At 39.4% G+C, this 17,517-nt stretch overlaps 1 protein-coding gene across 1 annotated transcript in view; it reads right to left on the bottom strand.

Moving 5' to 3' along the window:
* The window catches only part of LOC124847881 (Major facilitator superfamily protein), a 48,375-nt gene extending 30,860 nt beyond the window's left edge, over positions 1-17,515 (bottom strand). The window contains exons 1-3 of the mRNA XM_088094635.1: positions 17,395-17,515; positions 17,008-17,331; positions 16,290-16,490 (exon numbers count right to left, since the gene is read on the bottom strand). Coding sequence (XP_087950761.1) covers positions 16,290-16,490; positions 17,008-17,330 — 524 coding nt within the window. The 5' untranslated portion in view covers position 17,331; positions 17,395-17,515. The remainder of the gene's footprint in view (positions 1-16,289; positions 16,491-17,007; positions 17,332-17,394) is intronic.
* Between the last annotated feature and the right edge of the window lie 2 nt (positions 17,516-17,517).

The raw sequence follows: 17,517 nt of genomic DNA on the forward strand, positions 1-17,517 counted from the left end.
TGGTCTCAATAATGCTCTTATTAAAAGGTTCCAACCTGTTTTTATGGGAAACCGTTTCAAATAGTTGTTGGCCCAAAAGCAAAAGAATTCAATGACCGAATTTATCACCCAGTTTGAAAGATTCGCTAGAGTTATTAAAGGGTTGAATGAACAATATTTGGTGAGGCTTTTTCCAATGGGTTTGTGAAAGTTTGAAAGATGGTAAAAATATTATTACTGTGTTAAAGTTTCTATTACACAAAAAAGTCCTATATAAGGAACAATGGACCAGCCCTAAAAGCCCATTATACAATACAATATATTTCAACACTCCCCCTCAAGCTGGAGCATATAGATCATATGCACCAAGCTTGGAACATATACATTGAATCCTAGGCCCCCTTAGAGATTTGGTCATAATGTCTCCGAGTTGTTCATTAGAATTGACAAACTCAGTAACAAGTTCCTTAGTCAACAACTTCTCTCTAATAAAATGACAATCAATTTCTATATGTTTTGTTCTCTCATGAAACACTGGATTGGAGGCAATATGAAGGGCTGCTTGGTTGTCACAGTACAGTTTCAAAGACTCATTTCCACAAAATTTCAACTCTTGGAGAAGTTGCTTGATCCACACAAGTTCGCATGTAGTCAAAGCCATAGATCGGTATTCAGCTTCAGCACTAGATCTAGCAACAACACTTTGTTTCTTACTTCTCCAAGATATAAGGTTCCCTCCAAGTAGAACACAATATCCTGTAGTAGATCTTCGATCAATTGGAGAACCAGCCCAATCTGCATCACAATATCCTTCAATCTGAGTGCTTCCCTTGTCCTCATACAACAATCCCTGTCCTGGATTTCCTTTTATGTATCTGAGAATTCGAATCACTGCATTCCAATGGTCAACATGTGGATTTTGCATAAATTGACTCACAACTCCCACTGGATAAGAAAGATCAGGTCTTGTTATTGTAAGATATATGAGTTTTCCAACCAGCCTTCTATATCTCTCTGGATCTGAGAAAGGTTCACCTTGATCTCTCATTAGCTTTTGATTTGAGTCCATAGGACTATCAATAGGCTTGCAATTTGTCAAGCCTGTTTCCTCTAAAATATCAAGAGCATATTTCCTTTGTGAAATGATGACACCTTCTTTTGACTGTGCTACTTCAATACCAAGGAAGTATTTTAGACGACCCAGATCTTTAGTCTGAAAGTGGTTGAACAAATGATTCTTTAATTGAGTAATTTTAGTGTTGTCATTCCCTGTAATAACAATATCATCAACATACACCATGAGATAAACACATTTGTCAGGAGAAAAATGACCATAAAACACTGAGTGATCCGCCTCACATCGTTTCAATCCAAAATTTTGCACAACCCGACTAAATTTACCAAACCAAGCACGGGGTGATTGTTTCAAGCCATAGAGGGAACGATGTAATTTACAAACTAACCCAGACTCCCCCTGAGCAACAAACCCAGGAGGTTGCTCCATGTATATCTCCTCTTCCAGATCACCATGAAGAAAGGCATTTTTAATGTCCAACTGGTAAAGTGGCCAATGACGAATGGCAGCCATAGCAAGTAAAATACGAACTGTACTGGTTTTAGCCACAGGAGAAAAAGTATCACAATAATCAATGCCATAAACTTGAGTATATCCCTTAGCTACTAGACGAGCTTTTAGACGATCAATTTCACCAGTAGGACCAACCTTAATAGCATAAACCCATCGGCAACCAACAGGCTTCTTACCAGGAGGAAGAGGAACAAGGTCCCAAGTACCATTGTGGTCAAGGGCCTGCATTTCATCAATCATGGCTTGACGCCATCCAGGATGATCAAGTGCCTCATAAATATTATTAGGAGTCTTAAGGGAGGATAAGGAAGAAACAAAAGAGAAATAGGTAGAAGACAAACGATGATAACTCAAAAAATTATAAACAGGATATGGATTACGAGTAGAACGAATACCTTTTCGAAGGGCAATGGGCAAATTATCATCTGAGTCAGTAGAAGACGAGGAAGATGAAGGATCCATGGTCTGGTGAGCTGAGGGAGGAGGAGATGAGTCGAGAGGATCTTCATTGTTCTGAGCTTGAGATTGTCTCCGACGCTGATATGTGATAAGAGGTGGAGGAACAATGTCATTCACATTTTGAGTTTGAGGTATAGAAGCAGGAATAACCAAGGGATCACACGATGGTAGAGGAAACATTTGTTGAACAGATGAACGATCCTCCACAGAGGACGAGAAAAACGGTGTATCCTCAAAGAATGTGACATCAGCAGACATATAATATCTCTTGGTGGAGGGAGAATAACATTTATACCCTTTCTGAAGACGAGAATATCCCAAGAAGACACACTTAATAGCCTTTGCGGATAGCTTATCAAGACCTGGAGAAACATTATGGACAAAACATGTACACCCAAATACACGTGGGGAGATATGATATAGAGTGTCATTTGGAAAAATGACAGAATGAGGAATTTTATTTTCAAGAGAGGAAGAAGGCATCCTATTGATTAGAAAACAGGCAGTGAGGACTGCATCGCCCCAGTGATGTACAGGGATATTAGTATTCAACATCAAGGAGCGTGCAGTTTCAATGAGATGTCTATTCTTCCTCTCTGCAATACCATTTTGTTGTGGAGTGTGAGGACATGTTGACTGATGTAAAATTCCTTGGGAAGATAAAAATGAAGAAAACGCTAAAGAAAAATATTCCTTAGCATTATCACTACGAAGGATTTTAATTGTCTTCCCAAATTGGTTCTTAATTTCACTAATAAAAGACACAAATATGGACAAAAGTTCAGATCTCTCTTTCATTAAATAAACCCAAGTACATCGAGAGAATTCATCAATGAAGGTTACAAAATAATTAAAACCAAAAGAAGTAACACGACTTGGTCCCCAAATATCAGAGTGAATAGTTGAGAAAGGAGAATTACATAGTGTCTCAGACTTTTTAGGATGAGAAGATCTAACATGTTTTCCTAATTGACACGACTCACAATCTAAGACTTGAATGTTCTTGAGACTTGGAACCATCATCTTCAACTTGGATAAACTTGGATGGCCCAACCGATCATGCAAAAGTTTTGGAGATGAAGTGGTAAAACAGGAAACTGAAGAGCTATGTTTCAAAAAATAAAGTCCTCGAGACTCATGTCCTTCTCCAATCAGGCGACCCGTACCATGTTCCTGTATAACAAAGGAATTAGCAGTAAAGGTTACAGAACAATTTAAGGAACGAGTCAATTGGCTCAAGGAGATTAAATTGTAAGGACAATGAGGAATATACAAAACAGAATTTAAATTTAGTGAAGGAGATAAGGAAATTCTGCCAATTCCCTGAGATGCAACTTTGGATCCATTGGCAACAGTAATTAAATGAGGAATTTTCTGAGAGGACATGGAAGAAAATGAAGAAATAGTACCAGAGATATGGTCTGAGGCACCTGAGTCAAGGATCCATGGATTGTGACCTTCCATAGATTGAGATATGCAGGCAGTTGACACATTGGACATGGAAGAGGATTGGTCAGGATGAGAAGATTTTCCAGACTTATACTTCAAAAATTCTTGGTATTCTTCATTTGAAATTTTGGGTTCGAGATCATCAGATTTCGAAACATGAGCGACTTTGTCAGGATATCCATGTAAGGCATAACATTTCTCTCGAGTATGGCCTATCCTCTTACAATATGTGCACTGAGGACGCATACCACGGCCACCACGTCCTCCTCGGTTGCCTCTGCCTCCTCCTCTTCCTTGTGGTGCTACCATAGCTGATGTTTCAATACCACCAATTGAACTTTCGTCTTTAACTAATGAAGGTACCCGAAGAAGTCGAGTAACTAAGCTGTCCATTGATGGAACTTGATCACCAGCTAACATTTGATCACGAACATGGTCAAAATCTGAATGTAGACCTCTCAAAATTAAGACCATATAAAACTTATCAAGCTTCTTGTTTAGGCCTTCTAAAGAATCAGCCACAAAGAAATTCTTCAATTCTTCTACAGCAGCACGGGCCGTTCCTATGTAAGTAACCATATCATGATTGTTTTGTTTAAGGGAAGTCACTCTTTGAGTTGCATCAAAGAGACGTTGCACATCGTTAGCAAAGATATCTTGAGCTTTTCTCCAAAATGAAGAGCACGATTTGTAAGGTCTTAAAATTTCTAACACTTCTGGTTCAACAGATTGCCATAGGACAGCACATAGTTGAAAATCAAGTTTTTGCCATTGAGATTTCTCTTCTTCAGGAACGGTGGAAACATCTTGTTCAAGATGATCATGGTGTCCTTGACCAAGAAACCATAACTCCACGGAAGAAGACCAAGATAGATAGTTTTTCCAATTGAGTTTTGCAGAAGTAATGGTCGGAGTAGCAGAGAGAGACGGTGTTCCAAGACCAGCCATTATAAAGCCAAACAAGAAAAGAGGGGAAAAAGGTGTGGGAAGAAACCCTAAACGGAGCAACCCTCAACGGAACAGCAAATCAGAGACCACAATACACTCAGGAGACGGCGGCGAAACGACCGGCAGTGGCGCGGTGAAGATCCGGCACGGGAGAGGCGGCGCGTGAAGCCCACGCGCCCGAGAGTGGTCAGAGAGAAACGGCGCGTGACGGCGCGTCGAGAGAAGAATGAGGCGGCGACCACCAGGGATGGGTCGCGCTCGTCGAGGCGAACCGAACCCTTAACTTCGCCGGAGAAAAGGCAGCGACGGCGGCGGCGGACGGCGGCGGACGGCGGTGGCGGACGGCGACAGCGGCGCGGAAAGCGACGGAGAACGACGGCGCGGGCAGTGAGCAGCGGCGAACCCTAACCAGCTCTAGATACCATGTGAAAGTTTGAAAGATGGTAAAAATATTATTACTGTGTTAAAGTTTCTATTACACAAAAAAGTCCTATATAAGGAACAATGGACCAGCCCTAAAAGCCCATTATACAATACAATATATTTCAACAGGGTTATGAAAAGAGATTAGAGGAGAACTGAGGTTGTACAAAACTAAACATCTCTTGGAAATGATGAACAAATCCTACACTATTGAAGGGAAGAATATAGTTGTAGCAAAGGCAGTAGGAGATTATAGAGACATAAGAGTGGGTAGGATCTTTCTTATTCAAAGAGGAACAAAGGAATGGATAACAAAACCGTTGGAAGTCCCACATCGACTAGAGACAAGGCCAAATTATAATATATAAGTGGGGTGCAACCCTCACCATACAAGTCGGTTTTGTGGGGTTGAGTTAGGCTTAAAATCCACTTCTTAACATGGTATCAGAGTCAGGTGTGAGCCTTTCCTAGCGAGATCTACGTGGGTATTCTATTCCACCCGTTCTCGGGCTACTATCGGACCACCCATTAATTCTACTCTCACGCTCGAGATGTCTATACCTCGGCGTGAAGGGGATGTGTTGGAAGTCCCACATCGACTAGAGATAAGGCCAAATTATAATATATAAGTAGGGTGCAAACCTCACCATACAAGCCGGTTTTGTGGGGTTGAGTTGGGCTTGAAGTCCACTTCTTAAAATGGTATCAGAGCTATGGTTAAGAGCTTATCCAAGTGATATTTGTTGTTTGTTAGACATATTGTTCTACCCACTATCGGGCCGTTATCGGACCACCCATTAATGTCTAGTCTCACATTCAAGATGTATATACCTCAGCGTGAGGGGGGTGTGTTGGAAGTCCCACATCGACTAGAGATAAGGTCAATTTAAAGTATATAAGTGGGTGCAAACCTCACTTTACAAGTCAGTTCTGTGGGGTTAAGTTAGGCTTAAAGTCCACTTCTTAACATGGTATCAGAGCCATGTTTAGAGCCTATCCTAGGGAGATCTGTGTGGGCATTCTGTTTCTTCTGTTCCACCCGTTGTCGGGACACTATCGGACCACCCATTAATTCTACTATCACGCTCGAGATGTCTATACCTCGGCGTAAAAGGGGTGTGTTGGAAGTCCCACATCGACTAAAGATAAGGTCAAATTATAATATATAAGTGGGGTGCAAACCTCACCATACATGCCGGTTTTGTGGGGTTGAGTTAGGCTTAAAATCCACTTTTTAACATGGTATCAGAGCCAGGTTGGAGCCTTTCCTAGCGAGATCTATGTGGGCATTCTATGCCACCCGTTGTCGGGCTACTATTGAACCACCCATTAATTCTACTCTCACGCTCGAGATGTCTATACCTCGGCGTGAAGGGGGTGTGTTGGAAGTCCCACATCGACTAGAGATAAGACCAAATTATAATATATAAGTGGGGTGCAAACCTCACCATACAAGCCGGTTTTGTGGGGTTGAGTTAGGCTTAAAGTCCACTTCTTAACAAGAACCTCCAAGATCAATGGCAGAGGCTAATTCAGCACAACCAATATAGTAGCAGAAGCAAATTCTTTTTCTCAATCTGGTCCAGCTAGGGCAGTAATGAGGTAAAGGCTACCAGTGATGGCCACAACAAAGGCAACTTTAAAAGGTTGACACAATCAGAGCTTCAAGAAAAGATCAAAAAAAGAGGATGTTTTCTCTGTGATTAAAAATATAGCAGAATCTTCTTTGCAAGAACAAACAACTCAACTAACTGATGTTAATAGAAGGGCATGAGGAAGAAAACGAGCACAAAAATGGAGGAACTTTTTGTAATTGCTGAACTTTTCCCATAATTCTACCTTGAGAACAAGGTCAATCTTCATGGGTCGGGTATTGTTAGGACAACCTCATATTATGAAGGTCTATTAAAGAAAAAACAAAGGAAAAGGAAAATAGAGCTAATTGTTTTAATTAAAACATCTGTAAAATTTGTAAGTAGTTATGTTGTTGGGAAGCTTGTATATATAGGTGTGTTTTAGAGTTTTAGGAAAAAAAGATTCGTAGGAAAATTGATTTATCTATCTCACACAAGACTAAACATTGCTTATGCAGTTAGTGTAGTGAGCCAATTTATACATGATCCAATTTATGCAGTTGACAAAATTCACCAATACTTGAAGTCAAGTCCAGGAAATGGGCTATTATTCAAAAGGGAAGATACATTGACTATGAAAATATATACTGATGTTGACAATGCAGGTTCTATTACTAACACAAAATCTACTTCTGGGTATTGTGTGTTTCTTGGAGATAGTCTAGTAACGTAAAGGACCAAAAAGCAAGATAGAGTATCTCGTTCTAGTGCAGAAGCTGAATTCCGAGCTCTTGCTCAAGGAATCTGTGAAAAACTCTAGATGAAAATCATTTTGGATGACCTCAAAGTCAAGGTGGAAAACCCTGTGCAACTACATTGTACAACAAGTCTGCCATGAACATTGCCCATAATCCAGTACAACATGACAGGACCAAACACGTTGAGATTGACAGACATTTCATCAAAGATAATCTAGATAGAAGCTTTGTAATTACAACTCATGTTCCTACAGAACTTCAGATAGCAGCTATTTTTATGAAAGGGTCCCCTCTAGGTAGATTCAAGATCTTGTAGAAAAGTTGAGAATGATTGATGTTCATGTACCAACTTGAGGGGGAGTGTTGTAATTAGAGAAAATATCAATAGAATTTTCTTAATTAGAGAAAATATCTATAGAATTTTCCTAATCAGAGAAAATATTTGTAGGATCTTCTAGATTATTTTTCAGTATATTGTTTCCTTATTTCCCTTTTTTAGAAGATTGGATTGCTACACACAGAGGTAAGGAGAATGTAATTGATATGAATCAAAATAATGAAGTCATTCTCTTTTTCAAGTCTTATCCTCCTAAATAATGTCTTTGCCAAGAGCATTCTTAATAGTATACTTTAAGATTCATACAACTATATCCAAATGGTCTTGACAAGGGATGTTTAAAACTTAACTTACTACACTTACTACAAAGGTGATTTCAAAACAAGTTACATTAAGGTAATATAATATAATCATCAATAACGGTAACAAATATTTGAAACAAAGAATAATAATGGAGGGAGGATCCCAAATATCAAAGTGAACCAAAGAGTCAAAGCTTGTTTATTAAGCGTATTAGGAAACACTAACGAATATGTTTTCCTAACTCACTTTAAACTACACAAATGTTTTAAATGTAGTACTATATTCTTCAATTTTGCAAAACAGGATTTCTTAGTTGTGTATGAATCATCAACATAGGAACACCATTGATGCACATACTAATGGTGATGGAGAGATATATTAAACCAAAGGAGTTTGAATTTTTAAAATTCAAATTTCCCTCCTTCCATTTCATCCAAGGATCATTAGACTAAGATTTGCATTTAATTTCTTACATTCACATTTGCAATAGAAGATGTCTTTTCCTATAATTAGCCATGCTTCCTCTCCTATAAAATACTTTTGACATTGAATTTTGAGAGAGAATTCTCATCACGTTGAGTGTAAAGGAAGTTCTGTTGGATCTTATCTTGATTCTGAGAAGTCAAGTGGTGATTATTCACTTGGAGCTTATGTTGGAGAAGCATGGAGTCATCTTCCTCTTCTTCAAGCTGTGCACCGTTTTCCATCTCCTAAGTCTTCTCATCTTTTCTTTCTGTTTTCTCATTTCTATTTCTGCCAATATCTTTTACTTTCTTGTCTTCAAGTTTTTTTGTTCTTCATAATCTCATGGATAAAATTCATGTTTAGTGGTGAGAATCTTTGAGTTTCTTTGTCTTTTTTAATTCCTCAAACTAATCAGCACACATAAACACTTATTAAGTTCTTAGAGGATTTCAAGTTAATGCACACGTAAACACTTATGAAGTTCTTAGAGGATTTCAACTTAATGCACACATAAACACTTATCAGCACCAAAGTCAATGACCCAAGGTCCAAGAGAAGTGGATTGAGAGAGACAAACAAATAAATGACCAATGTGTGCCACCAAAGTAGTGTCACTAGTAGATAGGCATGTCGCACACCATTTGTTCCAACAGTAGATGTTTGGGCAATATGGTGAACAAAGGGGTTTCCCATGCAGCTTCCAACACCCATCAATGATATGTCAAATACAATGGCAATGTTCGCATTTTGGACGACTTTTAGAACTACCTATGCGAAAGCATCTTGAGTTATTACTATATGATGAAAAAGTAGTATTTTTTTTTTCCTTGCAGACAAAGTATACGCCTCCATGTGAAGACAAGTTAGCTCTAAAAGGGAGCTTGAATAAAGTTTGATACTCCTTTTCACGTGCTAGTGAAACATCTAACAGATAAACAGAAGCAAAACAACAGATTATACTACTTTATGCTACGCCTGCTCTCCTATAAGAAACTGCTCAAAGGATTCCACTAATAAAAACTTGATTAAAATTGAGTACATAGACCACTCCTTGTTATCTCTTCTCAATCTCCACTTGAGACTAAGAACTTGAGTAAATGATAGATGATAAATAAGACTACTCTCAAAGGGAGGATATAGTAATATTTCTCCCAGGTGGGTAACTTCACATAATGAAGAGCACAGAGTTTTCACACTTCCCGCAAAGAACAAATCATACTCAAGATTAGAATACTATATGTTGATTCAGTAGAAAATATTTTGATAGATTACAATAAGGCATTGTTATAATTACAATTATGTTGTTGGAAGATTCTAAAGATCCCTCTGTACTCATTACTTTAGGGTTAGAGTTCTCTATATATGGAGGTTTAAGTTCTTTTTCAATGAATAATTCAATAAAACTTTTTTCTCTCTGTTAGATGTTAAGATGTGTGTTTCTGTTATTTGGGCTTAGTCTATTATGTATTAAGGGCATTGGCCCATATCTTACAATATAAATAAATTACCCTATGTGTATGCAACACACACAAGGGATATTCTCTCCCAATCTTCTCTATTTCTCATATGGTATCTAGAGCACAGGAATAGTTCCAGTCAACTCCACGGTCTCCGGCACCCCTCACTGCCGCTGTCGCTGCCGCCGTCGCTGTCGCCGCTGCCGCCGCCGCCGTCGCCGCCGCCGCCGCCGCCGTCGCCGGAGTTCCAGAATCGACCGGCGACCACACCATCGGAATCGTCTCGGCCGGGCGACCACCGTCGTACGAAGATCGCGGCGAACGGACCTCCCACGCGCCTCCACGCGCCGCCGCAAGAGTCGCCGCTGCCGCCGCGTGTGCCGGCGCGTCGCCGGAGCTTTCCGCCGCCGATCAGCACCGCCGTGATCGCCTCCTCGCCCTCTTTCTGGATCTGTGGTCGTTGCGTCAATCGGAGCACTTTGAATTTTTAGGGTTTCTCCTTCCCTATGGCGTCTTCCTCGTCTACAAACACCTCTATTGGTGGCTCATCTTCTGATCCTTCAATATATACCAATTATGTGAATGTACACTTGTCCATTGACAAGTTAGATGGCACAAATTATGCAACATGGGCGTCCGACATCAAACTTTGGTTGAAGAGTCAAGGGTACTTAGATCATCTTACTCAAAATGTGACTACTGCTCCCATAGATGACACTTCCCGCTGGATGAAAATTGATGCTCAGTTGTGCATTGTTATAAAGTCCACCATTCACTCCTCACTGAAACAAATGTTTCGATCCTATGAAACATGTTCAGAAGTATGGGCACAAGCGAAGTTGTTATACACCAATGACACTCAGCGTCTTTATGGTGTTTGTCAGGACCTATTAACTGTTATTGGTCCGCGCAATCCTGGTCCTATGGCAGAATATTTGGGTAAAATTCATGCCCTTCTTCATGACTTTAATGATATATTACCTCCTGCTTCCACTCCTGCTGAAGAATTGGAACAGCGATCAAAGTTCTTCATGTTGTTGGCATTATACGGACTCTCTGATGATGTTTCTCATGTCCGTGATCAGATTTTGGGTTCTCCTGTCATACCCAACTTTACTTCTACTTGTTCTGCTCTTTTGCGTATACCGAGCAAACCAGTCACTGAGACATCCCCTCATACTGATGATTCCTCTGTTATGGCTGCTCAACGTGATGATCGAAGTCGGTCTCGCAAGCCAAGTAAAGGACGTCCAAAATGTGACCATTGTGGCAAGTTAGGCCACAAAATTGATAGATGTTATGCTCTCCATGGACGTCCTCCTCGACCTGTAGCAATGGCAAATTCTGATCCACCTCCCCGATCACCGTCTGCAGACCATCCTACTTCATCTAATATCGTAGACAAACCTGCAATCTTTAACGAATTTCTCAAATGGTATGAGGATCATCAGCACTCTGGTTCCACTACATCTGCATCTGTTGCACGTACAGGTACACCTTTTGTTGGTCTAACTCACTCCCTTGGACCTTGGGTCCTTGACTCAGGCGCCACCGATCATATTACTGGTAACAAGTCCTTGTTTTCTTCCTTGTCATGTCCGAATAATTTACCCTCAGTAACAATGGCTGATGGGTCTAGAGTCTCATCTCATGGTATTGGTACTGTTAATATTTTTCCATCCATATCCATTGATCATGTACTTTATGTCCCTGGGTCTCCCTTCAACTTATTGTCCATTAGTCGTTTAACTCGTACTCTTAATTGTGTTATTTCATTTACTAAAGATTCTGTTTGGTTGCAGGACCGGAGTTCGAAACACATGATTGGCACAGGATGTGAGTCTCATGGCCTTTATCATCTCCGCCCTTCTCCACATGTTGGCGTTGTCATGGAGTCACCATCCCTTCTTCATGCTCAGTTCGGTCATCCCAGTCTTGCCAAACTACAACAACTTGTCCCGAGGTTGTCCACATTATCAAGTTTGTCGTGTGAGTCTTGTCAGTTAGGGAAGCATATTCGTAGTTCCTTTCCTCGTAGTGTCTCACAACGGGCGTCGTCTCCTTTTTCATTGGTTCATTCTGACATTTGGGGACCTAGTCGTGTTAAGTCCATTTTAGGTTTTCAGTATTTTGTTACCTTTATTGATGACTATTCCAGATGTACTTGGTTGTTTTTAATGAAGAATCGTTCTGAGTTGTTTTCTATTTTTCAATCTTTTTTCAATGAAATAAAAACACAATTTGGGGTTTCTATTCGAAATTTACGTAGTGATAATGGCCGTGAATACCTTTCTCAACCGCTTAAACAGTTTATGGCTTCTCATGGCATTCTTCACCAAACCTCATGTGCTTATACCCCTCAACAAAATGGGGTGGCTGAGCGCAAGAATAGACACCTTATTGAAACAACTCGTACACTTCTTATTCATGGTCAAGTACCCTCCCGTTTTTGGGGTGATGCACTTCTCACAGCATGTTATCTTATCAACCGCATGCCATCTTCCGTCCTAGATAACAAAATCCCTCATTCTATCTTATTTCCTCAAGACCCTCTGCATCCATTACCTCTTCGAGTTTTTGGGTCTACATGTTTTGTTCATGATTTTAGTCCTGGTCTTGATAAGTTATCTCCTAGGTCTCACAAATGTGTCTTCTTAGGATTTCCACGGTCACAAAAGGGCTATAAGTGTTTTTCCCCTTCCCTCAATCGTCATTTTATCTCTGCTGATGTCACTTTTGATGAGTCTTCTTTTTACTTTTCACATCTATCTTCTAGTTCTGTACCTCTCCCTGTTACTGTTGATATTCCTCTTATATGTGATCCTCCTGGTGATGCTCCACCCATTTTGTCTTCTCCTTCTTTAGACCCTCCTTCACCACAGGATCATCCTTCACCTCCACCCCTTCAGGTTTATAGTCGCCGTAATCGTCTCCCTCATGACTCACTTCCGGTGCCGCCTCATGTGTCTCCTCCGGCTCCAGCAACTGAGTCTGACTTGCCTTTTGCCCTCCGTAAAGGTATACGCTCTACCCGTAACCCTTCACCCCATTATACTGTTCTTAATTACAACAGATTATCTCCATCTTTTTATACTTGTCTCTCATCCATTTCTTCTGTGTCAATTCCCAAATCTGTGAGTGATGCCTTAGCTCATCTTGGTTGGCGTCAAGCTATGATGGATGAATTAAGTGCTTTACAGGAAAGTGGAACTTGGGAGCTGGTCCAATTACCATCTGGAAAGTCTGTTGTTGGTTGCAGGTGGGTGTATGCTATCAAGGTTGGTCCTGATGGCACGATTGATCGTCTGAAAGCTCGACTGGTTGCCAAAGGCTACACACAGATTTTTGGTTTGGATTATGGTGATACTTTTTCTCCAGTGGCAAAAATGACCTCTGTTCGCCTCTTCATTGCCATGGCCGCTCTTCGCCAATGGCCTCTTTACCAACTTGATGTCAAAAATGCTTTCCTCAATGGTGATTTGCATGAAGAAATTTATATGGAGCAACCGCCTGGCTTTGTTGCTCAGGGGGAGTCATCTGGATTGGTATGTCGTCTTCGCAAATCCTTATATGGCCTAGAACAGTCTCCTCGGGCTTGGTTTGGTAAATTCAGTTGTGTTGTTCAACAATTTGGTATGTCTCGCAGTGAAGCGGATCATTCAGTGTTCTATCGCCACTCGAGTGCTGGATGTATCTACTTAATAGTGTATGTTGATGATATTGTTCTCACAGGAAGCGACTATCTTGGCATCTCTCAGATGAAACAACACCTTTGTCATCATTTTCAAACCAAAGATCTTGGCAAACTCCGGTACTTTTTGGGTATTGAAGTAGCACAATCCAATGATGGTATTGTCATATCTCAGAGGAAGTATGCGTTAGACATCTTGGAGGAAACAGGGTTAATGAACTGTAAATCTGTTGAGACACCTATGGACCCTAACATCAAACTCCTACCAAATCAGGGGGAGCCTTTCTCAGATCCTGAACAGTACAAAAGACTAGTTGGTAAATTAAACTATCTTACTGTTACGCGTCCTGACATTTCTTTCGCAGTTAGTGTGGTGAGTCAATTTCTAAACTCCCCATGTGAAGACCATTGGGATGCAGTTGTTCGCATACTGAAGTATATTAAAAGATCACCTGGAAAAGGTTTGCTATATGGCCCTAACAACGATACAAAAATTGTTTGTTATTCAGATGCTGATTGGGCTGGTTCCCCTTCTGATAGGAGGTCTACTTCTGGATATTGTGTCTCTATTGGTAGCAACCTGATATCTTGGAAAAGTAAGAAGCAAAGTGTTGTGGCAAGGTCTAGTGCAGAAGCAGAATATAGAGCTATGGCATCAGCTACTTGCGAGCTTGTGTGGCTTAAACAATTGCTTAGTGAATTGAAATTTGGAGATGTCACTCACATGATACTTATATGTGATAATCAAGCTGCTCTCCATATTAGCTCTAACCCTGTCTTCCATGAGAGAACCAAACACATTGAAGTTGATTGTCATTTCATTCGAGAAAAAATCATATCCGGAGATATCAAGACTGAGTTTGTTAACTCAAGCAACCAGTTGGCAGACATATTCACTAAGTCCTTACGAGGACCTAGAATTGATTATCTTTGTAACAAGCTTGGAACATATGATTTATATGCTCCAGCTTGAGGGGGAGTGTTAGATGTTAAGATGTGTGTTTCTGTTATTTGGGCTTAGTCTATTATGTATTAAGGGCATTGGCCCATATCTTACAATATAAATAAATTACCCTATGTGTATGCAACACACACAAGGGATATTCTCTCCCAATCTTCTCTATTTCTCATACTCTCATACAGTTTTATCTTTTTCAAATCTTTATTTCGTTGTATATTTCAATGATGAGCTTTGGTACTTTGGTTCATGTATAGACTTCAAAGAATATGATTGTTGCATGATGTGTGATCATTAGCAATAATACCCCTTTATATGTGATTTCATGGTTTGCTTGATATCTTGAGTGATGTGACCTTACTTTGTTCAAGATATTAATATAATGTTGGAAGACAGTTTTTTTAGATCTAGAAAAATAATATTAACAAAATAATCCGAGAGAGAAAAGCATATCAGACTGTCAAACAAACTCTTATGGAGCCACCATGAAATGGGTAGAAACGCATGGAGGAGGCGGCCCGAATGTAGGTTGGTCAGTTGTCAAGTGTTGCACGCACAGCTACACACTGATCAGAGTTACATTTGGAACGGGACAGAAGATGCATGTGAAGGCACGTGGATGGGTTTTTCATGTCAGCATTTGATGGTTGGATATATTAGTGCAGCGTGATCCAAACCCTGCCAAAACCTCTTGCCAGAGGCAGCACTAGAACAATGTGAACCTGAGAAAACTTCACCAAAAAAACAGAGAAAAAAAGTCCTTCAAAAGACAGTGGATCTACCTGGCCAAGACACTTTTGAAAAATCTACCATGTTAAACTGTAGGGAAGAGAAAGACATTGAGCTGAAACCTTGTACTTCTAAGACAACACATGTTTTATTTATACGAGATAATTGAATCAATACAATCAATATAGGAGATTTGATTTCCTATAATAATAAAGATAGGTACAGGAATAAATAAAAATGTTTCTAATAATTCATATATAATTTAGATATTCTTTATTAGATAGGAACGCTCCTTGTTTCTATAATTAAAATAGATAAAAAGAAGCAGTGTACTCATTTAACTTATCAATACATTGGATTTGGAAAAAAAAAAAAGCTTGTGTCGCATTAAGTAAATTTCAATCTTTCCCCATTTAAGATAGCTGAAGAAAGTTTAATTATGAGAAATTTTAGAAATGCATAAAGCCAACAACCAACAAGATAGTGATTGTCAAACAACTAAAGTCTACCACTTTCATTGAGATGAATTAAACCAAGAAATAGCAGCTCTGTTAGGAGAAATCTAACAAAAGTGGTTAAAATTTAGTAGGAAATTACAAAAAATGAGAAGAGATTGATTTGGAACTCTAAATCTTTTTCAAACATGCCAACAAATTTATTTTAATTTTCTATAAAGCTAGCAATGTTGTTTAGTCACATACTTCTGCACATGAAAATTTTTGAATTTGATCGAATATACAAAACAGAAGGTGCCACAACAATGTTGTAAGTTAATGCTTAAAATAACTTGTTTTGGGGACAACAACCTTGTAATCAAAAGCTAAGGGAGACAGCTTTTGAAACATAAAATGAAAATGCAATTATATCCCTATAAAACTGGCCCTTACCAAGCACTAAGTAGGACTTTTGATAGTTTGGGAAAATAGTTTAAATCCTATTAAACAACAGTCGTTACTTTATGAAGCACAGGACATCTACGTAAAAACAACTATGCATCTTAAAACCATGCAAATAATTAATTAGTTTTGAAAATTATAAGATGCTTTTGTTGTCTAGAGTGTTACTCAGTTAAAAGGATTCATTCTCAAAATCTTTATATAAAAGCAGGACAATGTCAAGATCCACAAGAAGAAATGAAGTTATTAAAGATATCATCAACCATGTACACTACCTTATTATTGCCCCAAGGATTAAGGGTATGCTATCAATCTGAAATGTGAGCCGACAACCAAGTCTATCCACCAACGAACCAGAACTTATGCTCCCTATAAATGCACCAGCAATAAATATACTGACCACGAGTCCCTCGATCAAAGAGTTTCCTTCAAAACCAAGCTCCCGAGCAATGGAAACAATAGGACCATTCATGACTCTGCAAAATATGCAATCAAGTTTGAAATGATTCAAACTTTACAAGAAGCTAGAAACTCAAATCCAGTCACCATGTAGTTTTAAAAACTAATCATGCTATTCTGAACTTATCACATAAAAGATGATAAGTTCAAATCCACAATGATAAAAGAATGAATATCATCCTGGCTTTTACTTTCACAACCTCAATGAAACACATTCAACCAGCTTTTTTGAATTTTGATTATAACTACTGAACTATTTAGTTCAAATCCACACTCCGCTCTTTGCTCATCAAATCATGTCTTGTAACTTCACCGTAAGATTTTTTTATCTCACATGACTATGTTTAAAAACAATTGAACTATGTAAGGAAATAAAGAATTATTTTGTTGATAGAAATCACACCAGTTACATTCTCATCACAGCACAGATGTTAGGTATTTATCAATCCTCCCAGCACAGAATGAAAGGTGAAGTTGCAGTAAGGCGGTAGTTAAACAAAAAAAAATGAGAGAAAAATAGAAGCAAAAACTGACCCAATGTGATACCCAAATATAAAATTGGACATGGAAGCAACAAGAACGTGGGGAAAAGCAGGCAACCATCCCGAATCAAAATTTGCATCTTTTTGACGCAATGGGAGTTTCTCTGCTCTTTCGTCATCGGCAAAGTTACGAGTGTGATGCGACTCGGGGGGGTCGCTTTTGAGGGCTGAAACTCTGAGCTTATTAGAAGGGTGGCGAAAGGAGCAACTGAGATTGTGAGGTTTGGTTTTGGCTTTGTAGAAGGAAAGGGGTTTGCGAATTGGGTCGCATTGTGTATAGACAATCGCTGCTGAAACCGAACGAAGGGAATTCATCCTTCAAATTGAAATGAAAAGTTAATAATTATATAAATTGAAAGGACGCGAAGGAACTCTTTACCTCGATTATATATTGTAAGGTTTATGCTTCTTTATACACGAATAGTTTTTTTCATACACCTGTAGTTGTAGGAAAATATCATACTACTCCTCTTTATAAATATGGGTGATACAGGTACATCCA

This window comes from Vigna umbellata, chromosome 7 (assembly GCF_029865625.1).
Source record: "Vigna umbellata cultivar VRB3 chromosome 7, Vumbellata_1.0, whole genome shotgun sequence".
Classification (NCBI taxonomy): Eukaryota; Viridiplantae; Streptophyta; class Magnoliopsida; order Fabales; family Fabaceae; genus Vigna; species Vigna umbellata.